This window comes from Coregonus lavaretus (genome assembly GCF_964263955.1).
Source record: "Coregonus lavaretus genome assembly, chromosome: 38".
In the NCBI taxonomy this organism is placed as follows: Eukaryota; Metazoa; Chordata; class Actinopteri; order Salmoniformes; family Salmonidae; genus Coregonus; species Coregonus lavaretus.
Window position 1 is genome coordinate 17,960,215 of NC_140025.1, and position 26,589 is coordinate 17,986,803.

Here is a 26,589-nt window from a genome sequence, read left to right on the forward strand (position 1 = left end):
ATACTGTATGTTCGTCTAAAGAGAGATCAGGGTCCAGTGTAACGCCAAGGTCCTTCTATGTGTTATTTATGACGACTGTACAACTTTCAAGATTAATTGTCAGATCAAACAGCAGATCTCTTTCTTCCTTGCGACCTAGAACTATCATCTCAATTTTGTCCGAGTTTAAAAGTAAAAGATGAGCCACCATCCACATCCATATGTCTGAAACATAGGCTTCCAGGGTAGGCAATTTTGGGGCATCACCATGTTTCATCAGTTTACATTGTGTTTCCGAATGACATCACCAAGAGTTCAAATATAGAGTGAAAACAATAGTGGTCCTAAAACGGAACCTTGAGGAACACCAAAACGTACCATTGATTTGTCAGAGGACAAACCATCCACATATGGTGTCAAAAGCAGCATTGATGGTGTCAAAAGTGGCACTAAGGTCTAAGAGCACGAGGACAGATGCAGAGCCTTGGTCTGACGCCATTAAAACGTAATTTACCACCTTCACGAGTGCGGTCTCAGTACTAGGATGGGGTCTAAATCCAGACTGGAGCGTTTCGTTAAAAATGTTTGTCTTCAGGAAGGCAGTGAGTTGCTGCACAACAACTTTTTCTAAAAATGTTGAGAGGAATGGGAGATTCAATATAGGCCGATAGTTTTTTTAATTTCTGGGTCAAGGTTTTGCTTTTTCAGGAGAAGCTTTATTACTGCCACTTTTAGTGAGTTTGGTACACATCCGGAAGATATGGAGACATTTATTATGTTCAACATTGTACGGCCAAGCACAGGAAATAGCTCTTTCAGTAGTTTAGTTGGAATAGGGTCCAGTAGGCAGCTGGAAGGTTTAGAGGCCATTACTATTTCTGTGAATGTGTTAATAGATACAAGGTAGAAAAACTTGAGTGTCCATAATTTTCTTTCTAATGATCATTATCTTTTTTGTCAAAGAAGTTCATGAATTCATCACTGCTGAAGTGAAAGCCATCCTCAGTTGGAGAATGCTGATTTGTTGTTAGCTTTGCGACAGTATGCTGATCGAGCAGCAGTGACGGCCCTTCGAAATTGTACGCTACTTTCCAAACTAGTCGGAAGGCTTCCAATTTGGTTGAGCGCCATTTCCGTTCCAATTTTCTGGACACTTGCTTCAGGGCTCAGGTATTTTCTGTATACCAGGGACCTAATTTCTTGTGACAAATGTTTTTCTTTTGTTTTAGAGGTGCGACTGCATCTAGGGTATTATGCAAGGTTAAGTTTAGATCCTCGGAAAGGTGGTTAACGGATTGTTGTACTCCGACTTCCTTAAATAGGTGGAGGGAGTCTGGAAGGGCATCTAGAAATCTTTGGGTTGTCTGAGAATTTATAGTGCGGCTTTTGATAATCCTTGGTTGAGGTCTGAGCAGATTATTGGTTGCGATTGCAGACGTTATAAGATGGTGGTCCGAAAAACATGTAGATCCATAATATTTATTCCATGGGACAAAACTAGATCCAGGGTATGACTGGCAATAAGTAGGTCTGGAGACATGTTGGACAAAACCCACTGACTCGATAATGGCTCCAAAAGCCTTTTGGAGTGGGTCTTTGGACTTTTCCATGTGAATACTGAAGTCACCAAAAAGTAGGATATTATCTGCCATGACTACGAGGTCGAATAGGAATTCAGGGAACTCAGTAAGGAATGCTGTACACGGCCCAGGAGGCCTGTAAACAGTAGCTATAAAAAAGTGATTGAGCAGGCTGCATAGATTTCATGACTAGACGCTCAAAAGACGAAAACCTAGCCTTTTTTTTCTTAAATTGAAATTTGCTGTCGGACATGTTGTATGGTCACTAGTAAACCGGGAGGAGAGGCCTCATTTAACGCAGTCAATTCATCAGACTTGAGCCATGCTTCAGTCTTTAAAGTTATGATCAGTGATTAGTTCATTGACTATGACTGCCTTAGAAGTGAGGGATCTAACATTAAGTAGTCCTCTTTTGAGTTGTGATATATTATCACAATCTCTTTCAATAATGACAGGAATGGAGGAGGTCTTTATTCCAGTGAGATTGCTAAAGCGAATACTGACTTGTTCAGTTTTGCCTGACCTACAGCACCAGTCAATAGTTAGGACACACCTACTCATTCAAGGGTTTTTATTTTTACTATTTTCTACACTGTACAATAATAGTGAAGACATCAAAACTATGAAATAAGACAAATGGAATCATGTAGTAACCAAAAAAGTGTTTAAAAAATCACAATATATTTTAGATTCTTCAAAGTAGCCACCCTTTACCTTGATGACAGCTTTGCACACTCTTGAAATTCTCTCAACCAACTTCACCTGGAATGCTTTTCCAACAGTCATGAAGGAGTTCCCACATATGCTGAGCACTCGTTGGCTGCTTTTCCTTCACTCTGCGGTTCAACTCATCCCAAACTATCTCAATTCGGTTGAGGTCAGGTGAATGTGGAGGCCAGGTCATCTGATGCAGTATGCTTAGGGTCATTGTCCTGCTGGAAGGTGAACCGCTGTCACAGTTTCAAATCTCTGGAAGACTGAAACAGGTTTCCCTCAAGAATGTCCCTGTATTTAGCTCCATCCATCATTCCTTCAATTCTGACCAGTTTCCCAGTCCCTGCCAATTAAAAATATCCCCACAGCATGATGCTGCCACCACCATGCTTCACTGTGGGGATGGTGTTCTCGGGGTGATGAGAGGTGTTGGGTTTGCGCCAGACATAACGTTTTCCTTGATGGCCAAAAAGCTCAATTTTAGTCTCATCTGACAAGAGTACCTTCTTCCATATGTTTGGGGAGTCTCCGACATGCCTTTTGGCGAACACCAAACGTGTTTGCTTATTTTTTTCTTGAAGCAAAGGCTTTTTTCTGGCCACTCTTCAGTAAAGCCCAGCTCTGTGGAGTGTACGGCTTAAAGTGGTTCTAAGGACAGATACTCCAATCGCCGCTGTGGAGCTTTGCAGCTCCTTCAGGGTTATCTTTGGTGTCTTTGTTGCCTCTCTGATTAATGTCCTCCTTGCCTGGTCCGTGAGTTTTGGTGGATGGCCCTCTCTTGGCAGGTTTGTTGTGGTGCCATATTCTTTCCAGTTTTTAATAATGGATTTAATGGTGCTCCGTGGGATGTTCAAAGTTTCAGATATTTTTTTATAACCCAAGCCTGATCTGTACTTCTCCACAACTTTGTCCCTGACCTGTTTGGAGAGCTCCTTGGTCTTCATGGTGCTGCTTGCTTGGTGGTGCCCCTTGCTTGGTGGTGTTGCAGACTCTGGGGCCTTTCAGAACAGGTGTACATATACTGAGATCATGTGAGACAGATCATGTGACACTTAGATTGCACACAGGTGGACTTTATTTAACTAATAATGTGACTTCTGAAGGTAATTGGTTGCACCAGATCTTATTTAGGGGCTTCATAGCAAAGGGGGTGAATACATATGCACGCACCACTTTTCCGTTATTTATTTTTTCGAATTTTTTAAACAAGTTATTTTTTTCATTCCACTTCACCAATTTGGACTATTTTGTATGTCCATTACATGAAATCCAAATAAAAATCAATTTAAATTACAGGTAAATTACAGGAACAAAATAGGAACAACGCCAAGGGGGATGAATACTTTAGCAAGGCACTGTATATGCTGCTGTGCTGCAGTTAAGTAACTGCATGGCTCCTCATCCCAAACACCCCTCCCCAACGCCTGCGTATATAGTGACACACATGCACTGCGAGAGCGAGAGAGAGAGAGAGCCCTCAGTAAAAAAGCCCACACCCACACTCCTTACGTGCCAGAAAATCTCTCCCGTCTCCACGCAACAGAGATGCCAGTGAGCTCTCGGTGACTCTACACACGGATCTGCATCTTTCTGCGGACTGTCAGTGGATTGACGTATATGACAGCTCGCCTACAGAACATTTGTATGTCAAAACGACAGGAGTGTAATTTGGGAAATAATTTTTTCACAGAGATACAACTGATACGTATGAAAATAGTTTGAAGAACAGAGAAAAAACATGGCTTTACAAACTTCGAATGACACTTCTTTGTCAACATTTCTGGACTGTCTGCCACGCCTGCAGAGCAACTCATCCATGAATGCATCTGGAAATATGAGCAAGGAAGTTACCAATATCACCTGTAGCAATGCGTCTGTCATCACAAAAACCCCATCCACGCGGCAAAAAGGTAATACTGAAAGATTCCTAAAGATTATCTATAACTATCTCTGTTCTTTTGAGGTTATTGAATCATATGCTGTCATTAAATTAATTACATGAGATTATTTCCTCCATTAAATGATGTGATGCATTGCGAACAAAAGAGTGCTTGAATTGGCATCGTTTGTCACAGCAGTATAGGATTTAATTAAGTGAGAAATGCACAATAGGGTAACTTGGGGGAAAACGCCCACCTTAAGGGAAATGTCTATTTTCTGACAGGTATGATTTAGATATGTGCATACTGGCTATCCTTAGGCAAACACATTTTGTAGGGAGATAAGTGGGTAGAATGTTGTTGCAATATGCCCCCTGAAGAGCAGTGTGTTAAAATCCATTTTATACGTTTTATTTAGGTATTTTTGAGTAATTGACTCTTAAAAGCTAAAGTCTAGGTATCTTATTTTAATTAAATTAATCAAATTTCGGAACAAAATCTTTGGGGGGCGTTTAACCACAAGCCACTAAGGCAATGGTTATTTATCAAGGCACTAAAAACATAAAATTCCCCTAATGGGAGAGCATAATATACAAGGAAATTCTCAAAGCTGCTATTGAGAACCTTGACGACCTTGTACCTACCAGTGGGGATTCCGGTGCTGGCAACACTAGCTGCAGTAACCAATCCATTCAGAGAGGGGGCATATTATTGTGGCCCTGGTGGCACAATATAATCAAAAGTCTGACTGCACAGAGATGCTTGGGAAAATGGTCACAACGGAGACCAGCATGTGTGTGTTTCAGGGGAAGGGGGTGGATCTGATCTACATCACCTACGACTTGACAATGGTTAATCAAATCCCCCCATTACTGCCTGTTTTTGCTCAATTTTGCAATACTTCTCAAACAGCTGCAACTGTATATGCATTCGTAACTCAAGTCCTTTCTTGATTTGGGCTCTGGGATGAAACAACTGTTGAGCATCTGAGTTTATGGTTGTTTGTGGGGGAAAGGGGTTGAGTGTGAATGAGTGTTTGTGTGTGTGTGTGTACACTACCGGTCCAAAGTTTTAGAACACCTACTCATTCAAGGATTTTTCTTTATTTTGACAATTTTCTACATTGTAGAATAATAGTGAAGACATCAAAACTATGAAATAACACATATGGAATCATGTAGTAACCAAAAAAGTGTTAAACAAATCAAAATATATTTTAAGTGTACCTTGAATTCTAAATACATCACAGACAGTGTCACCAGCAAAGCACCCCCACACCATAACACCACCTCCTCCATGCTTTACGGTGGGAAATACACATGCATAGCTCATCCGTTCATCCACACCGCGTCTCACAAAGACACGGCGGTTGTAACCAAAAATCTCAAATTTGGACTCCAGACCAAAGGACAGATTTCCACCGGTTTAATGTCCATTGCTCGTGTTTCATGGCCCAAGCAAGTCTCTTCTTATTATTGGTGTCCTTTAGTAGTGGTCTCTTTGTAGCAATTCAACCATGAAGGCCTGATTCACAATCTCCTCTGGACAGTTGATGTTGAGATGTCTGTTACTTGAACTCTGTGAAGCATTTATTTGGGCTGCAATTTCTGGCTGGTAACTCTAATGAACGTATCCCTTGCAGCAGAGGTAACTCTGGGTCTTCCATTCCTGTGGCGGTCCTCATGATAGCCAGTTTCATCATAGTGCTTGATGTTTTTTGCGAATGCACTTGAAGAAACTTTCAAAGTTCTTGACATTTTTCGTATTGACTGATCTTCATGTCTGAAAGTAATGATGGACTGTCGTTTCTCTTTGCTTATTTGAGCTGTTCTTGCCATAATATGGACTTGGTCTTTTACCAAATAGGGCTATCTTCTGAATACCACCCCCTACCTTGTAACAACACAAGTGATTGGCTCAAACGCATTAAGAAGGAAAGAAATTCCACAAATGAATTTTTATGAAGGCACACCTGTTAATTGAAATGCATTCCAGGTGACTACAGTGGCTTGCGAAAGTATTCACCCCCCTTTGCATTTTTCCTATTTTGTTGCCTTACAACCTGGAATTCAAATTGATTTTTGGGGGTTTTGTATCATTTGATTTACACAACATGCCTACCACTTTGAAGATGCAAAATATTTTTTATTCTGAAACAAACAAGAAATAAGACAAAAAAAACAGAATTTGAGCGTGCATAACTATTCACCTACCCAAAGTCAATACTTTGTAGAGCCACCTTTTTGCAGCAATTACAGCTGCAAGTCTCTTGGGGTATGTCTCTATAAGCTTGGCACATCTAGCCACTGGGATTTTTGCCCATTCTTCAAGGCAAAACTGCTCCAGCTCCTTCAAGTTGGGATGGGTTCCGCTGGTGTACAGCAATCTTTAAGTCACTTGAGTGTTGCTTTAGCAGTATGCTTAGGGTCATTGTCCTGCTGGAAGGTGAACCTTCGGCCCAGTCTCAAATCTCTGGAAGACAGAAACAGGTTTCCCTCAAGTATTTCCCTGTATCCATCATTCCTTCAATTCTGACCAGTTTCCCAGTCCCTGCCGATGAAAAACATCCCCACAGCATGATGCTGCCACCACCATGCTTCACTGTGGGGATGGTGTTCTCGGGGTGATGAGAGGTGTTGGGTTTGCGCCAGACATAGCGTTTTCCTTGATGGCCAAAAAGCTCAGTTTTAGTCTCATCTGACCAGAGTACCTTCTTCCATATGTTTGGGGAGTCTCCCACAACACCAAACGTGTTTGCTTATTTTTTTCATTAAGCAATGGCTTTTTTCTGGCCACTCTTCCGTAAAGCCCAGCTCTGTGGCCTTTACTTTGTCCCTGACCTGTTTGGAGAGCTCCTTGGTCTTCATGGTGCTGCTTGCTTGGTGGTGCCCCTTGCTTAGTGGTGTTGCAGACTCTGGGGCCTTTCAGAACAGGTATATAAATACTGAGATCATGACAGATCATGTGACACTTAGATTGCACACAGGTGGACTTTATTTAACAAATTATGTGACTTCTGAAGGTAATTGGTTGCACCAGATCTTATTTAGGGGCTTCATAGCAAAGGGGGTGAATACATATGCACGCACCACTTTTCCGTTATTTTTTATTTTTATTTTTTTGAAACAAGTAATTTTTTTCATTTCACTTCACCAATTTACATGAAATCCAAATAAAAATCAATTTAAATTACAGGTTGTAATGCAACAAAATATGAAAAATGCCAAGGGGGATGAATACTTTTGCAAGGCACTGTAGCAGTATTATGGCTTGGGGGTAGAAGCTCTTCAAGGTCCTGTTGGTTCCAAACTTGGTGCATCGGTACCGCTTGCCGTGCGGCAGAAGAGAGAACAGTCTATGACATGAGTGGCTGGGCCTTCCTCTGACACCGCCTGGTATAGAGGTCAGTGCGCAATACCCTCTGTGGCGCTTTGTTGTCAGATGCCAAGCAGTTGCCATACCAAGCAGTGATTCAGCCAGTCAAGATGCTCTCAATGGTGCAGCTGTATAACTTTTTGAGGATCTGAGGGCCCATGAATAATCTTTTCAGCCTCCTTATGGGGAAGAGGCATTGTCGTGCCTTCTTCACGACTCTGTTGGTGTGTGTGAACCATGATAATTCCTTAGTGATGTGGACACAGAGTAACTTGAAGCTCTCAACCCGCTCCATTAGAGCCCTGTCGATGTGGATGGGGTCGTGCTCGGTGCTCCATTTCCTGTAGTCCACAATCAGCTCCTTTGTCTTGCTGACGTAGATAGAGAGGTTGTTGTCCTGGCACCACGCTGCCAGGTCACTGACCTGCTCCCTATAGGCTGTCTCATCATCATCGGTAATCAGGTCAACCCCTGCAGTGTAGTCAGCAAACTTAATGATGGTGTTGCAGTCATGCACGGCCACACATTCGTGAGTGAAAAGGAAGTACAGGAGGGGCCTAAGCACGCATTCCCGAGGGGCCACTGTGTTGAGGGTCAGTGTGGCAGATGTGTTGTTGCCTACCCTCACCACCTGGTGGCAGCCCGTCAGGAAGTCCAGGATCCAGTTGCAGAGGGAGGTGTTCAGTCCCAGGGTCCTGAGCTTAGTGATGAGCTTGAAGGGCGCTATGGTGTTGAACACATAGCTATGAATTAACAGCATTCTCACGTAGGTGTTCCTCTTGTCCAGGTGGGAGAGGGCAGTGTGGAGTGCAGTAGAGATTGCATCATCTGTGGATCTGTTGGGGCGGTATGCGAATTGGAGTGGGTCCAGGGTGTCTGTGATGATGGTGTTGATGTGAGCAATGACCAGCCTTTCAAAGCTTTTCATGGCTACTTTTATTATTTATTTATTTATAGGGGACAATGCACATTAATCAACATCAATATTACAATAATGCATCATTCATGTAAATGTGCCGGGGTTAGCCAAAAGCTCATTTGCACCCATAGTCCCAGGGCAGGTAAGGGCAATTGCACAGCCACAATACAAATACTCACTAAAACAATACAAAATACAAATACATTACATCTAATGATATATAATTCTAACAACAACAACTAATTTGTAATAAAAACACTGTCATCAACTGTCGTCTAACATATGAGGAACCACAGATAACTCATGTGTACAGGTTTGGATAGATTTGAGCTATGTTTTCAATTTACATTTAAAAGTACAATAATCAGTGCAGCTTCTCAAGTCCATGGACATTGCATTCCAGTATATTGTAGCTCTAACAGAGAAGGCAGATTGACTGAATTTACTGTGTTGAAAAGGGACAACATAATCCCTTACTGCCCTTGTTATCCTGGTGGTGCTTTCCTTGAGCATGATATGCCAGCATAAGGGTGGAGGGGCAAGACCATGCAGGTTCTTAAAGACAAGGCTTGCATCTACATACTGTTTAAAGCTATCCAGACTGAATAAATTATGTTTGTGAATGATGTGACAATGGTGCTAACTGTTTAGTTTGTTATCAAAAATCTTAAGTGTTCTTTTGTATAGTGATTCAATTGGTTTCAGAATAGTAGCTCCTGCTCCTGCTCCTGCTCCAGATGTGAGTGCTGTCATTTAGACAGGTTACCTTGGTGTTCTTGGGCACATGGACTACGGTGGTCTGCTTGAAACATGTAGGTATAACAGACTGGGTCAGGGAGAGGCTAAAAATGTCAGTGAAGACACGTGCCAGCTGGTCAACACATGCTCTAAGTACACGTCCTGGTAATCCACCTGGCCCCATGGCCTTGAGAATGTTAACCTGTTTAAAGGTCTTACTCACATCGGCTATGGAGAACGAGATCACACAGTCGTCCGGAACAGCTGGTGCTCTCATGTATGGTTCAGTGTTGCTTGCCTTGAAGCGAGTATAGATGGAATTTAGCTCATCTGGTAGGCTTGCGTCACTGGGCAGCTCACGGCTAGGTCCTTTGTAATCCATGATAGTTTGAAAGCCCTACCACATCCGACGAGCATCAGAGTCAACACAGTAGGATTCGATCTTAGTCCTGTATTGCTGTTTTGACTGTTTGATGGTGCTTCCTAGGTTGTAGCGGCATAACTGGTACTTCCTGTTTGAGTTTATGCTTGTAAGCATGAACTCCAACCGACTACACTAAATAGAGGCATGATAACGTTCAATATTCCCTCAAGCCATAGACCTACCCATTCATCCATATGATTGATATATTCATCCATATTATTGAAATGTGAAAAGACACATCTTTTGGATCTGATTTTAAAAGTGCATAGATAAATGTAAATTCAGTCCTATCTGAAGATAGCAAGCTATTGTTAATCACTCCCTGTTCCCAGGCACTTTATCCACTGTACTAAAAAGTGCTATGGTGAAACCCCTGCTAAAGAAAAGTATTCTAGATTCTTCAGCTCTAAGCAATTTCCGGCCATTCTTAAGCTAAATCATGGAGAAATTGGTGTTCAAACAGCTAAATTATTGTTTAAGTGCCAACTGTATTTTTGAAAAATTCTAATATGGTTTTCGTGCCCACGACAGCACAGAGACAGCCTTAGTTAAAGTGGTAAATTATCTTAGAGCCAACACAGATGCCAAACAGCTCTCTGTCCTTGTACTCTTAGATTTAAGTGCTGCATTCGACACTGTTGACCATGATGTACTTTTGGACAGACTGGAGAGGTGGGTTGGCCTCTCTGGTCCAGTTCTAAATTGGTTTAGGACCTATTTAACCGGTCAAGAGTTTTTTGTCACCCTTGGTGAACATAACTCAGAAAAAATGCACTTCACATGTGGCATTCCACAAGGTTCGATTTTGGGTCTGGTACCGTTCAGTTTATACAGTATATGTTACCCCTTGGCAGCATTATCAGAAAGCACAGCATTGATTTTCATTGCTACGCAGACGATACACAACTTTCCATTTCTGTGTCACCAGAGGATTTTAACTCCACAGATAAATTATTAGACTGTATCAGTGATTTAAATAATTGGATGGCTCACAACTTCCAGCTAAATCAAGACAAGACAGAGAGAGAATCTAGCCACACATTTTAATTCACAGGCAATAAAGATAAAACACCAGGTAAAAAACCTAGGTGTTATTTTAGATTCTGAACTAAATTTTGAATCACACATTAGGAATGTGACCAAAATAGCTTTTTACCACCTGAGGAATATTGCCAAAGTGCAGAAATTTCTCTCTCAGGCTAATACAGAGAGACTCATAAAAGCTTGTATTACAAGCAGACTTGACTACTGTAATGCTCTTCTGTCTGGTCTACCCAAGAAAGCCATTGGTCAGCTGCAAAACATACAGAATGCTTCAGCACGGGTACTGACCAAGACCAGACGGAGAGCACACATTACACCGGTTTTAAGGTCTCTGGCTGCCTGTGAGTTTTAGAATTACTTTTAAGATTCTTCTATTGGTTTTTAAATCAATCCACGATTGTGCACCCCAATACATGTTAGACATGCGTTTAAGTTATGTACCCAGTAGGTCCCTCAGGTCCTCTGGCACTGGCCTTTTAACTATCCCAAAGCCTAGGACCAAGAGGCATGGAGAGGCATCCTTTAGTTATTATGCCCCCAGCCTCTGGAATAGCCTGCCAGAGAACATGAGGGGGACCGAAACTGTAGACAAATTTAAAAGAGATCGTAAACCACATATTTTTAGCTTATCTTTTCCTTAGGGTGCTTTTTAGTTGTTCAGTTTGTGTCATTGTTTTGTTTTTCATCTTATGTTTGTTGTGTAGTAAACATTTCCGCTTCTATTTCATAATTTTTTTATTAGTTTTTTCCTGTAAAAGCACATTGTGTTGCATTCCATATCTGAAATTTGATGTTTAAATACAGCTTGCTTTGATTTGATTTGATTAAATCAGAGTCTTACTTCTTCTGAAAGATATAGGCGGATTTCAAATGAGGATACATGATGCTACTCGTCTTCATTAGGGCACACCATAGCAAAGCGGTAAGCAACAGAAAACGAAAACAAGTGTTTCGTATTGGATAATTATAGGTAGTACATCCCTGTTTCACTCCATTTATTTTGCATTTTCTTTGTTTGGTACCTTCTGAACACTACCCATGTGACAAATATACACAGGTGTGTGCATCAACATGACAGGAGCACAGCGGTATATCTTTAGCCACACTGCTTTGCCTCCATAACCATCAGGTTATCCTGAAAAAGAAAACCTGCAATTGGATGACTGTAATCAGTAATTGACAGTAATTACTAGGTTGTCAGTGATCACAGGTGTGGAAGCTCATTTACGACTGGGAAGAGTAAATATATATACAGTTGAAGTCAGAAGTTTACATACACTTAGGTTGGAGTCATTAAAACTCATTTTTCAACCACTCCACAAATGTCTTGTTAACAAACTATAGTTTGGGCAAGTCGGTTAGGACATCTACTTTGTGCATGACAAAAGTAATATTTCCAACAATTGTTTACAGACAGATTATTTCACTTATAATTCACTGTATCACAATTCCAGTGGGTCAGAAATTTACATACACTAAGTTGACTGTGCCTTTAAACAGCCTGGAAAATTCCAGAAAATTATGTCATTGCTTTAGAAGCTTCTGCTAGGCTAATTTACATAATTTGAGTCAATTGTAGGTGTACCTCTGGATGTATTTCAAGGATTACCTTCAAACTCAGTGCCTCTTTGCTTGAAATAATGGGAAAATAAAAAGAAATCAGCCAAGACCTCAGAAAGAAAATTGTAGACCTCCACAAGTCTGGTTAATCCTTGGGAGTAATTTCCAAACGCCTGAAGGTACCACGCTCATCTGTACAAACAATAGTATGCATGTATAAACACCATGGGACCACGCAGCCATCAGACCTGCTGTCAGGGTTGAGTGTAGAGGTAACGTGGAATCACACGCAGGACACACAGATGTTCGAAACAGATGTCTTTAGTGAAGTCCAAGGAAACAAGCCAACCACGGCAACAGGCCACAGGCGAACAATTACGCACACTGGTAAGTACCAAAAATAAAAGCGCACAACGTGTGGGACTCTCTCTAACAAAACGAATACAGAGAGAACAGAACAGCGAACTAATACAACACGTGACATCGAACAATTACACACAACACCTGACCAAACACAAGAGAACTAAATAGGACGCATAATGAACACTAACAAGGAACAGGTGTAACAAACAGACAAAACCAATCAAACATAGAAACATAGAACGGTGGCAGCTAGTACTCCGGAGACGACGACCGCCGAAGCCTGCCCGAACAAGGAGAAGGAGCAGCCTCGGCCGAAACCGTGACAGTACCCCCCCCCCCTTGATGCGCGGCTCCAGCCGTGCGCCGACCCCGGCCTCGGGGACGACCAGGAAGACGCGGAGCAGGGCGCGTAGGATGACCACGATGGAACTCGGTCAGAAGAGACGGGTCTAGGATGTCCCTCCTCGGCACCCAGCACCGCTCCTCCGGGCCGTACCCCTCCCACTCCACGAGATATTGGAGACCCCCCATCCGGCGTCTCAAATCTAGGATGGACCGAACAGTGTACGCCGGAGCCCCCTCGATGTCCAATGGGGGCGGAGGAGTCTCCTCTATCTCATAGTCCTGGAGTGGACCAGCTACCACCGGCCTGAGGAGAGACACATGGAACGAGGGGTTAATATTCCTGTAATCAATGGGCAGTTGTAACCTGTAACACACCTCGTTCAATCTCCTCAGGACTTTAAAAGGCCCCACAAACCGCCGACCCAGCTTCCGGCAGGGCAGGCGGAGGGGCAGGTTTCTGGTTGAGAGCCAGACTCGATCTCCAGGTGCGTACACTGGCCCCTCACTGCGGTGGAGATCGGCGCTCGTCTTATGTCGACGGATGGCTCGCTGCAGATGGATGTGTGCAGCGTTCCACGTCTCCTCCGAGCGCCGCACCCACTCATCCACCGCAGGGGCCTCGATCTGGCTCTCATGCCAAGGTGCCAGAACCGGCTGGTACCCCAACACACACTGGAAAGGGGTTAGTTTAGTGGAGGAGTGGCGGAGAGAGTTCTGTGCCATCTCGGCCCAGGGAACATATCTCGCCCACTCCTCCGGCCGGCCCTGGCAATACGACCTCAGAAACCTACCCACATCCTGGTTGACACGTTCGACCTGCCCATTACTCTCTGGGTGGTAACCCGAGGTAAGGCTCACCGAAACCCCCAATCGTTCCATAAACGCTCTCCAGACTCTGGAGGTAAACTGGGGGCCTCGATCAGACACTATATCCTCGGGTACCCCATAATGCCGGAAGACGTGGGTAAATAAAGCCTCAGCGGTCTGTAGGGCAGTAGGCAGACCCGGCATGGGAAGGAGACGACAGGCCTTCGAGAACCGATCCATAACGACCAGGATGGTGGTATTCCCCTGTGAGGGGGGAAGGTCTGTAACAAAATCCACCGAGAGGTGAGACCAGGGTCGTTGTGGAACGGACAGGGGTTGTAACTTACCCCTGGGCAAGTGTCTGGGCGCCTTACACTGGGCACACACCGAGCAGGAGGAGACATAAATCCTCACATCCCTGGCTAACGTTGGCCACCAGTACTTTGTGCTAAGGCAGTGCACTGTCCGGCCAATACCTGGATGCCCAGAGGAGGGTGACGTGTGAGCCCAATAAATGAGTCGATCCCGGACCTCGAGCGGGACGTACGTCCGACCCACCGGACACTGTGGAGGGCTAGGGTCGGTGCGTAACGCCCGCTCGATCTCCGTATCGACCTCCTATACCACCGGTGCAACCAGACAAGACTTAGGTAGTATGGGAGTGGGCTCAACGGACCTCTCCTCCGTGTCATACCGCCGAGACAGGGCATCTGCCTTCCCGTTCTGGGACCCAGGGATGTAAGTGATCTTAAACACAAACCGGGCTAGAAACATAGTCCACCGAGCCTGGCGAGGATTCAGTCTCCTAGCTGCCCGAATGTATTCCAGGTTACGGTGGTCAGTCAAAATGAGAAAAGGGTGTTGAGCCCCCTCAAGCCAATGACTCCACACCTTTAGGGCTTGTACCACGGCTAACAGCTCCCTGTCCCCTACGTCATAATTACGCTCCGCCGGACTGAGCTTTTTCGAATAAAAAGCACAGGGGCGGAGTTTAGGTGGTGTGCCGGACCGTTGTGAGAGAACGGCCCCGATACCGGCTTCAGACCCGTCCACCTCTACTTGGAATGGTAAAGCGGGATCCGGATGCGCCAGCACTGGAGCCGAGGTAAACAGGTCCTTCAGTCTCCCAAAAGCCCTGTCCGCCTCAGCTGACCACCGCAAGCGCACCGGACCCCCCTTCAGAAGGGACGTTATGGGAGCTGCCACCTGTCCAAAACCCCGGATAAACCTCCGGTAGTAATTCGCAAAACCCAAGAACTGCTGCACCTCTTTAACCGTGGTTGGGGTTTGCCAATTACGCACGGCTGACACACGGTCAACCTCCATCCTCACCCCTGACGCAGACAACTGATAACCCAAAAAGGAGACCGACTCCTGGAAGAACAGACATTTCTCTGCTTTGACATACAGGTCATGCTCCAACAGCCTCCTCAAAACTCGGCGCACCAGGGCTACATGTTCGGCTCGGGTAGAACTGTACACCAGAATATCGTCTATGTACACGACTACTCCCTGCCCCTGCATGTCCCGGAAAATCTAATCTACAAAGGATTGGAAGACTGATGGAGCATTCATTAACCCGTATGGCATGACGAGATACTCGTAATGACCGGAGGTAGTACTAAATGCTGTCTTCCATTCATCGCCCTCTCTAATGCGCACCAAGTTATATGCGCTCCTGAGGTCCAATTTTGTGAAGAACCGTGCCCCGTGTAATGACTCCGTCATAGTCGCAATCAGAGGGAGTGGATAACTATATTTCACAGTAATCTGATTGAGACCGCGGTAATCAATACACGGGCGCAAACCTCCATCCTTTTTCTTCACAAAAAAGAAGCTAGAGGACGCGGGTGAAGTGGAGGGCCGTATGTATCCCTGTCTCAGAGACTCGGCAATGTATGTCTCCATCGCCCTCTTCTCCTCCTGTGACAAAGGATACACATGGCTCCGCGGGAGCGCAGCTCCTGCCTGGAGGTCTATCGCACAATCCCCCTGTCTATGAGGTGGCAACCGCGCCGCTCTCGTCTTGCTAAACACGAGTGCCAAATCCTCATACTCGGGGGGAATGTGCAGTGCGGGCATTTGGTTCGGACTCTCCACCGAGGTCGCCCCTACGGAAACACCCAGACATAGCCCCTCACACTGAGCAGACCACCCCTTAAGAGCCCTCTCTCGCCACGAAATAGTAGGATCATGTTTAATCGACCAGGGAAGCCCCAGCACCACCGGATACGCAGGAGAGTCGATCAGATAGAGCTGAATCGTCTCCTCATGACCCCCCTGCGTCTCCATCCTAAGTGGCACTGTGACCTCCCTAATCAACCCGGATCCTAATGGACGGCTATCTAGGGCATGTACAGGGAAAGGATTATTTACCGGAAGGAGGGGAATCCCTAACTCTACACAGAATTTGCGATCTACAAAATTCCCAGCTGCGCCTGAATCGACTAGCGCCTTATGCTGAGAACGAGGTGCAACCTGTGGAAAACAAACAGGTGTAGTTATGTGAACGACAGAAAGCTCTGGGTAAGTGGGGCGCCTACTCACCTCGGAGGACTCCCCAATGTGTGGCCTGCCTTCTCCTCCACCAGGAGACCCTCCCCAGCACCTAGCCGTGGTGTGCCCTCCACGGCCACAGTTCTCCTCCTTCCTCTAGCGCCAGCACCTCCGAGCTCCATAGGGCTCGGCTCGGAGGTGCTGGAGGGTGGAATGGGCGACCCCCATCTGGGACGCCCACGGGTAGCGAGCAGGGTGTCCAGCCGAATGGCCATGTCAACCAATTGGTCAAATGAAAGCGTGGTATCCCTGCAAGCCAACTCTCTGCGGACGTCCTCCCGGAGGCTGCAGCGGAAGTGGTCTATGAGTGCCCGCTCATTCCACCCTGCATCTGCCGCTAGAGTCCGGAACTCCAGTGCAAACTCCTGAGCGCTCCTCATCCCCTGCCGGAGGTAGAATAGACGCTCCCCCGCCGCCTTCCCCTCTGGTGGATGGTCAAACACTGCACGGAAGCGGCGGGAGAACTCCGCATAGGTGATAGTTGCGGCGTCTATTCTCCTCCATTCGGCGTTGGCCCACTCCAACGCCTTGCCGGTGAGACAGGAGATGAGGGCGGAAACGCTCTCGTGTCCCGAGGGCGCCGGGTGTACGGTGGCGAGGTAGAGTTCAACTTGCAACAGGAACCCCTGACACCCGGCAGCGTTGCCGTCGTACGCCCTCGGGAGCGAGAGCCGAATCCCACTGGGTTCCGGAAGTTGGACAGGCGGGCTGACCGACGGTGAGGGTGTGGTAGGTGGGACTGTGGGCACTCCGCTGGTCTCCCATCGATGGAGGGTGTTCATCACTCTGTCCAGGGCGTGCCCGATTTGGTTAATCCTGTCCTCCTGTCCACGAAGGCGCTCCTCGATGATCTCAGTGGGTGTGGTTGATCCTGCTGATTCCATTGAGATGGTGTGTAATTATGTCAGGGTTGAGTGTAGAGGTAACGTGGAATCACACGCAGGACACACAGAGGTTCGAAACAGATGTCTTTAGTGAAGTCCAAGGAAACAAGCCAACCACGGCAACAGGCCACAGGCGAACAATTACGCACACTGGTAAGTACCAAAAATAAAAGCGCACAACGTGCAGGACTCTCTCTAACAAAACGAATACAGAGAGAACAGAACAGCGAACTAATACAACACGTGACATCGAACAATTACACACAACACCTGACCAAACACAAGAGAACAAAATAGGACGCATAATGAACACTAACAAGGAACAGGTGTAACAAACAGACAAAACCAATCAAACATAGAAACATAGAACGGTGGCAGCTAGTACTCCGGAGACGACGACCGCCGAAGCCTGCCCGAACAAGGAGAAGGAGCAGCCTCGGCCGAAACCGTGACAACCGCTCAGGAAGGAGACGCGTTCTGTCTCCTAGAGATGAACGTACTTTGGTGTGAAAAGTGCAAATCAATCCCAGAACAACAGCAAAGGACCTTGTGAAGATGCTGGAGGAAACAGGTACAAAAGTATCTATATCCACAGTAAAACTAGTCCTATATCGACAAAACCTGAAAGGCCGCTCAGCAAGGAAGAAGCCACTGCTCCAAAACCGCCATAAAAAAAGCCAGACTACGGTTTGCAACTGCACAAAGAGCATACATTTTGGAGAAATGTCCTCTGGTCTAATGAAACAAAAATAGAAATGTTTGGCCATAATGACCATTGTTATGTTTGGAGGAAAAAGGGGCAGCTTGCAAGCCGAAGAACACCATCCCAACTGTGAAGCACGGGGGTGGCAGCATCATGCTGTGGGGGTGCTTTGCTGCAGGAGGGACTGGTGCACTTCACAAAATAGATAGCATCATGAGGAAGGAAAATTATGTGGATATATTGAAGCAACATCTCCAGACATCAGTCAGGAAGTTAAAGTTTGGTCGCAAATGGGTCTTCCAAATGGACAATGACCCCAAGCATACTTCAAAAGTTGTGGCAAAATGGCTTAAGGACAACAAGTCAAGGTATTGGAGTGGCTATCACAAAGCCCTGACCTCAATACTATAGAACATTTGTGGGCAGAACTGAAAAAGCGTGTGCAAGCAAGGAGGCCTACAAACCTGACTCAATTACACCAGCTCTGTCAGGAGGAATGGGCCAAAATTCACCCAACTTATTGTGGGAAGCTTGTGGAAGGCTACCCAAAACGTTTGACCCAAGTTAAACAATTTAAAGGCAATGCTACCAAATACTAATTGAGTGTATGTATGTAAACTTCTGATTCACTGGGAATATGATGAAAGAAATAAAAGCTGAAATAAATCATTCTCTCTACTATTATTCTGACATTTCACATTCTTAAAATAAAGTGGTGTTCCTAACTGACCTAAAACAGGGAATTTTTACTAGGATTAAATGTCAGGAATTGTGAAAAACTGAGTTTAAATGCATTTGGATAAGTTGTATGTAAACTTCCGACTTCAACTGTATATCTTTTTTAAATGTTAGTCATTGTGACATGTCATCGTAGTGGCGTGGATTACCCAACCTATCACTTATTACAATTGTGTGACAGGTCCAATCAAGCAAACTGACAGTTTATACATAGGGCAAATCCTAACGTCTCCCATTGACGCCAATGCATAACGAAGTGAAAGTTTGACCTAAAGGTCCAATGTAGACGTTTTATCTCAATATCAAATCATTTCTGGGTAACAATTAAGTACCTTACTGTGATTGTGTTAACTTAAAATGGCCCCAGAAATAATAGTTTCTTAGCAAAAATGCAATTTCTCAAGCAACATTGTTTTTGACTGCACTGCCCCTTTAAGTGGTCAGCATTTGTCCCATACAGAATATTAAATAACCATTATCTGTTTACACTACAAATATACAGTGCATTCAGAAAGTATTCAGACCCCTTGACTTTTTCCACATTTTGTCACGTTACAGCCCTAAATAAAAAATCTTCATCAATCTACACATACAGTTGAAGTCGGAAGTTTACATACACCTTAGCCAAATACATTTAAACTCTGTTTTTCACAATTCCTGACATTTAATGCTAGTAAAAATTCCCTGTCTTAGGTCAGTTAGGATCACCACTTTATTTTAAGAATGTTAAATGTCAGAATAATAGTAGAGAGAATGATTTATTTCAGCTTTTATTTCTTTCATCATATTCCCAGTGGGTCAGAAGTTTACATACATACACTCAATTAGTATTTGGTAGCATTGCCTTTAAATTGTTTAACTTGGGTCATACGTTTCAGGTAGCCTTCCACAAGCTTCCCACAATAAGTTGGGTGAATTTTGGCCCATTCCTCCTGACAGAGCTGGTGTAACTGAATAAGGTTTGTAGGCCTCCTTGCTCGTGCACGCTTTTTCAGTTCTGCCCACAAATGTTCTATAGGATTGAGGTCAGGGCTTTGTGATAACCACTTCAAAACCTTGACTTTGTTGTCCTTAAGCCATTTTTCCACAACTTTGGAAGTTAGCTTGGGGTCATTGTCCATTTGGAAGACCCGACCAAGCTTTAACTTCCTGACTGATGTCTTGAAATGTTGCTTCAATATATCCACATACATTTCCTTCCTCATGATGCCATCTATTTTGTGAAGTGCACCAGTCCCTCCTGCAGCAAAGCACCCCCACAGCATGATGCTGCCACCCCCGTGCTTCACGGTTGGTATGGTGTTCTTTGGCTTGCAAGTACCCCCTTTTTCCTCCAAACATAACGATGGTCATTATGGCCAAACAGTTCTATTTTTATTTCATCAGACCAGAGGACATTTATCCAAAAAGTACGATCTTTGTCCCCATGTGTAGTTGCAAACCGTAGTCTGTATTTTTTATGGCGGTTTTGGAGCAGTGGCTTCTTCCTTGCTGAGTGGTCTTTCAGGTTATGTCGATATAGGACTCGTTTTACTGTGGATATAGATACTTTTGTATCTGTTTCCTCCAGCATCTTTACAAGGTCCTTTGCTGTTGTTCTGGGATTGATTTGCACTTTTCGCACCAAAGTACGTTCATCTCTAGGAGACAAAATGCGTCTCCTTCCTGAGCGGTATGACGGCTGCGTGGTACCATGGTGTTTATACTTGCGTACTATTGTTTGTACAAATGAACGTGGTACCTTCAGGCGTTTGGAAAATGCTCCCAAGGATGAATCAGACTTGTGGAGGTCCCACAATTTATCTTCTGAGGTCTTGGCTGATTTCTTTTGATTTTCCCATGATGTCAAGCAAAGAGGCACTGAGTTTGAAGGTAGGCCTTGAAATACATCCACAGGTACACCTCCAATTGACTCAAATGATGTCAATTAGCCTATCAGAAGCTTCTAAAGCCATGACATCATTTTCTGGAATTTTCCAAGCTGTTTTAAAAGGCACAGTCAACTTAGTGTATGTAAACTTCTGACCCACTGGAATTATGATACAGTGAATTATAAGTGAAATAATCTGTCTGTAATCAATTGTTGGAAAAATTACTTGTGTCATGCACAAAGTAGATGTCCTAACCGACTTGCCAAAACTATAGTTTGTTAACAAGAAACTTGTGTAGTGGTTGAAAAACGAGTTTTAATGACATCAACGTAAGTGTATGTAAACTTCCGACTTCAACTGTAAAACCCCATAATGACAAAGCAAATACAGGTTTTTAGTAATTTTTGCAAATGTATTAAAAATAAAAACAGAAATAATATATTTACATAAGTATTCAGACCCTTTACTCAGTACTTTGTTGAAGCACCTTTGTCAGCGATGACAGCCTCAAGTCTTCTTGGGTATGACGCTACAGGCTTGGCACACCTGTATTTGGGGAGTTTCTCCCATTCTTCTCTGCAGATCCTCTCAAGCTCTGTCAGGTTGAATGGGGAGCGTCGCTGCACAGCTATTTTCAGGTCTCTCCAGAGATGTTCGATCGGGTTCAAGTCCGGGCTCTGGCTGGGCCACTCAAGGACATGCACTGTCAACTGTGGGACCTTATATAGACAGGTGTGTGCCTTTCCAAATAATTTCCAAGCAATTGAATTTACCACAGGTGGAATCCAATCAAGTTGTAGAAACATCATGGGTGATCACTGGAAACAAGATGCACCTGAGCTCAATTTCGAGTCTCATAGAAAAGGGTCTAAATACTTATGTAAATAAGTTATTTATGGGGGGGGTTTTCAATACATTTGCAGAAATGTCAAAAAACCTGTTTTCTCTTTGTCATTATGGGTTATTGGGTGTAGATTGATGAGAAAAAAATAATAATTTAATACATTTTAGAATAAGGCTGTAACATAAGAAAATGTGGAAAAAGTGATGGAGTCTGAATACTTTCCGAATGCACTGTAAAGGTTGACTGCACAATCTGCTTCCTGCTGACTAGAGAGAGACAAGGTCTGTTTCTGTAAAAAACGATACATCTTTGACGTATGCACTTCATATGAGTATGCATCCTGCAGACTTTAACTGTTGACTTTGGGAGTGACATTACTCTTTTTATCACCCTTCTCAGCAGATAGCGAATGGTGACCTTGTCCCGTCACATGCTGTCAACTTCAAGCACAGGGTCCGTGACAGTGCAATGACTAGCATCGACTTCACTGGCATCCTTGGAGCTCTCTGTCCCTGCAGTCATATGTGCTCAGTTGCAGACCAGCAATATTGTCTAGAATGTTGAATATATTCCAACTATGGTGTGTTGTGATTATGCTCCGTATGATATGATATAATACTGATATTTTTTTATATCTAATCATTGTCATCTGTCTCTCTCTCTCTCTCTCTCAGAGATGGACTCGGTGCGGATCCTGCTCTACTCTCTCATCTTCCTGCTAAGCGTCTTTGGCAACCTTCTGATCATTGTGGTCTTGACAGTCAACAAGCGCATGCGCACGGTCACCAACTCCTTCCTGCTGTCGCTGGCGGTCAGTGACCTGATGATGGCCGTCTTCTGCATGCCCTTCACGCTCATCCCCAACATGCTGCAGGACTTCATCTTCGGAGCCGCCATGTGTAAAACGGTCACCTACTTCATGGGTAAGATTGTGGCCGCGTTCCAGACCGTCTGCAAAGCAGTCGCACTGCACACATTTCCCAATGATTGAATACCAAGTAATCTACATTGCAGTCGAGCACTGACATAGGCAACACTTATGCTAGGCATTATGAGATTTGGTGCATGACAGCTTTGTAGACAGGCTGGATGTTACTGGTCTGGAACTGTCACATAGATCTGAAAGCAATGCATTACATAATTTCAGTATTCTTACTAGATATCAGAGCATCATAATTAGGACCTGGAGTCAAAAATCATTAAACAGTGGTTTGAGAGGTCTCTTCCTAGTGACATCCTGTTTTGGAGTCGTAACAATAGCCAAAGGGGAGTGAACTGTAGCTCATTTATGCTGAGGTCAGGGCGGACACAACTCATCATGCCACAGCCAGTTGGACTGTCATACGTTTGCAGGAGTGTGACTTGTGCTGGCCCTTCATCAGGCTGGGCCCCTCATCCCAAACACCCCTCCCCAATGCGTGTGTATGTAGTGGGAGTGAGAGTGAGAGTGAGAGTGAGAGTGAGAGTGAGAGTGAGAGTGAGAGTGAGAGTGAGAGTGAGAGTGAGAGAGTGAGTGAGTGAGTGAGTGAGTGAGTGAGTGAGTGAGTGAGAGAGAGAGAGAGAGAGAGAGAGAGAGAGAGAGAGAGAGAGAGTTTTAAGTTTCACATTTTATTTGTCGTATATACTGGATACACAGCAGTGGGATGCATGCCAGCAAAGCCACTACACAACACTAAACAATACATTCATTGCACTATAACGGTGACAAACGGTGCCCACAAACTGTTAGGGCCTACATACTGTCAGGGTTCAGACAGACGACCAGAGGACCACAATTGCGTCACACCAGAAAGTTTATTAAACTTAAGGGAAAAGGGAAGTAGGGAGTGAATGAAGGCTCCAGGGGTAACAGGGATCCCGTCCAATGTGCTGGGTCTGTGCCCCCCCCAGTGGCAGCGATGCGTCCTATGAAGCCGGTGGTGGGTGGTCCAGAAGTCCTGGGGGGGGGGGAGACACAGACACAACAGGGCGGAATGAAACAAGGCAGCAGTACAGTTCAAGGGAAATCCAAAATACGTAGTAGCAAGGCAGAAGGCTGGTCAGAGTTACCGGGATTGAAGAGTAGTCAGGAGTCGTAATGGCAGAAGCAGGTCTGGATCTCCTGGGGCAGACGAGTATCCAAAAATCAGGCAGGTCCGGGGTCACAAAACCAGGGTGAGCCAGAAGCGCGAGCAAACAGGTTCCGGGTGTGAGCTTTGCAGACGATCTGACACCGGAGAGCTGAAAGACAGGGCCTTAAATACTGGGAGAGGTAGTGGGTAATGCAGCGCAGCTGGCAGAGTAATTAGAGCAGAGCAGAGCAGGGACAGGTGGAGCTAGTTAGGCTGAGTAGAGAGAGTGGTGAGCAGAGTGGAAGAAAATAAGGTGGTAACCCGGTGGAGTGAGAGGCTCATGACAGAACCCCCCCCCCAAGGGACGGCCCCAGAAGTCCCAAGAGCAACACCACGCCGGGCGGGAGGAGGGGAGCCGGAGGAGGGCTAGAACTCCTCCGAACGGTCCGAGTGAACGTCCTCATCCTCGGAGGAAGCCGGAGGGCCGTGGTCGGGAGATGGGACAGGTCCCGAGACAGGATCAGGCACAGGACAGGAAGCCGAGCGGGCAGGACGGTTAGGGACCCCTCTGGGGCGGCCCCTACGGATTGCAGGTTGATCAGGATGCTGTTGGTGGAAAGCGGTGATGAGAGTCCTATCCACAATCCGACTAGCTGGCACCCAGGTCCTTTCCTCAGGTCCATAGCCCTCCCAGTCAATGAGGTACTGGAGACCCCTACCCCTCCGTCTGGACCGAAGCAGGCGGCGGACGGTGTAAACCAGACCACCATCGACGAGCCGTGGAGGAGGAGGACAAGGCGCAGCAGGGACCAGCGGACTCTCATGGATGGGCTTAATCTTAGACACATGGAAAGTGGGGTGCACCCTCAGGGAATTAGGCAGTTGGAGCCGGACAGCAGTTGGGCTAATCACTCTTATGATAGGGAATGGGCCAATGAACCGAGGTGCCAGCTTCTGCGACTCCACCCTGAGTGGCAGGTTCTTCGATGACAACCACACCCTTTGACCAACATGGTAGGTGGGAGCAGGAATTCTCCGACGGTTGGCCCCGGTAGTGTAGCTGGCAACGGATCTGAGGAGTGTGGCTCGGGCTTGTGACCAGGTGCGGCGACATCGACGGGCAAAAGCAAGTGCAGATGGGCAAGTAACCTCCTCTTCCTGGCTGGCAAATAGAGGAGGCTGGTATCCATAAACACATTGGAAAGGGGACATACCGATGGCAGAGCAGGTCAGAGAATTGTGTGCGTACTCCACCCATGTCAATTGCTGCGACCAGGAGTGGGGGTTACGTGAAGTCATGCATCGCAGTGCCTTCTCGAGCTCCTGATTAGCCCGCTCTGACTGCCCATTGGATTGGGGATGGAATCCGGAAGTCAGACTGACTGTGGCTCCCAGCAGGTGACAGAACTCCTTCCAAAAAGCGGAGGAGAATTGCGGACCACGGTCAGACACTACATCCTTTGGCAGTCCGTGGATCCGGAAGACGTGTTCCAGGACCACCTGGGCGGTCTCCTTGGCGGTTGGGAGCTTGGGGAGGGGAATGAAGTGTGCCATCTTGCTGAAACGGTCAACGATGGTGAGAATGACGGTCATGCCACTTGAAGGGGGCAGCCCCGTGACAAAGTCAAGGGCGATGTGAGACCAGGGACGTCTGGGCACAGGCAGGGGCTGCAGCAATCCGGCTGGGGGCTGGCAGGACGACTTGTGTTGGTTGCAGATGGGGCAGGCTTGGACGAATTCCCGTACATCCTTCCTCAGAGAGGGCCACCAGAACCTCTGGGCGAGCAGGTTGTAAGTGCGGGTGGAGCCAGGGTGACAAGCTAGGCGGGAGTCATGTCCCCACTGAACGACCTGGGACCTCAGGTCTTCGGGGACAAAAAGGCGGTCAGCTGGGCAAGTGCTGGGACCTGGCTGGTTACGGAGAGCCTCCAGCACCTGTTCCTCAACAGCCCAGGTCAGAGCTGCAACGATGCAGGGACTAGGCAGAATCGACACAGGGTCCTTGGAGGGGGTGTCATCCTTCTGGAATTGACGGGAGAGGGCGTCTGGCTTGGTGTTGCGTGATCCAGGCCGGTATGACAGAGTGAAATTAAACCTGGTGAAGAACAGGGCCCAGCGGGACTGCCTGGAGTTCAACCGTTTGGCCGTGCGGATGTACTCCAAGTTCTTATGATCGGTCCAAACGAGAAATGGAATGGTGGACCCCTCCAGCCAGTGACGCCACTCCTCCAAGGCAAGCTTCACAGCCAGCAGCTCACGGTTCCCTATGTCGTAATTGCACTCAGAGGGGGACAACCGACGTGAGAAAAAGGCACAGGGATGGAGCTTCCTATCCTCCGCAGCCCACTGAGAAATCACAGCACCAACTCCCACATCCGAGGCGTCCACCTCCACAATGAATTGCCGGTCCACATCAGGCATCTGGAGGATGGGAGCGGAGGTGAACCTCACCTTGAGGGTACTGAAGGCTTTGTCGGCTGCTGGGGTCCAGGTGAAGGGTTGCTTGGTGCTGGTTAGAGCAGTGAGAGGGGCAGCAACGGTACTGTAGTTCCGGATAAACTTTCTATAGAAGTTAGCAAACCCCAGAAACTGTTGCAGCTTCTTTCTGTTCTCCGGAACTGGCCATGAAGTGACTGCTGATACTTTGGCAGGATCCATTTGGATACTTCCCTCTGCCACTATGTACCCCAGGAAGGCCACTGTCTTAACGTGAAACTCACATTTCTCTGCCTTGGCGTAGAGGGAATTCTCCAGAAGACGATGAAGGACTTGCTGGACATGGCGGGTGTGTTCAGACAGGTTTCTGGAGTAGATTAAGATGTCATCCAGGTAAACGAAGACAAACTTGTTTAACATGTCCCGCAGTACATCATTCACTAGAGCCTGGAACACAGCAGGAGCATTGGTGAGGCCAAAAGGCATAACCAGATACTCGTAGTGGCCTGTTGGTGTATTGAATGCGGTTTTCCATTCATCTCCCTCCCGGATCCGCACTAGGTGGTAAGCGTTTCTGAGATCCAACTTGGTAAAAACAGTGGCTCCCTGGAGCAACTCAAAAGCAGAGGTGAGCAGAGGCAGAGGGTAACGGTTTTTCACTGTGATGTCGTTGAGTCCCCTGTAGTCGATGCAGGGGCGAAGAGATCCGTCCTTCTTCCCCACAAAGAAGAAGCCAGCACCAGCAGGAGATGAAGATGAACGGATTAATCCTGCGGAC

At 46.1% G+C, this 26,589-nt stretch overlaps 1 protein-coding gene across 1 annotated transcript in view; it reads left to right on the forward strand.

Annotated features, from left to right (window-relative positions):
- Nucleotides 1-4,011: 4,011 nt before the first annotated feature.
- The window catches only part of LOC311112436 (cholecystokinin receptor-like), a gene marked incomplete at both ends in the record, with an annotated part of 52,428 nt that continues 29,850 nt past the window's right edge, over nucleotides 4,012-26,589 (forward strand). Inside the window, 2 exons of the mRNA XM_084155566.1 lie at nucleotides 4,012-4,183; nucleotides 21,999-22,247. Coding sequence (XP_084011692.1) covers nucleotides 4,012-4,183; nucleotides 21,999-22,247 — 421 coding nt within the window. The remainder of the gene's footprint in view (nucleotides 4,184-21,998; nucleotides 22,248-26,589) is intronic.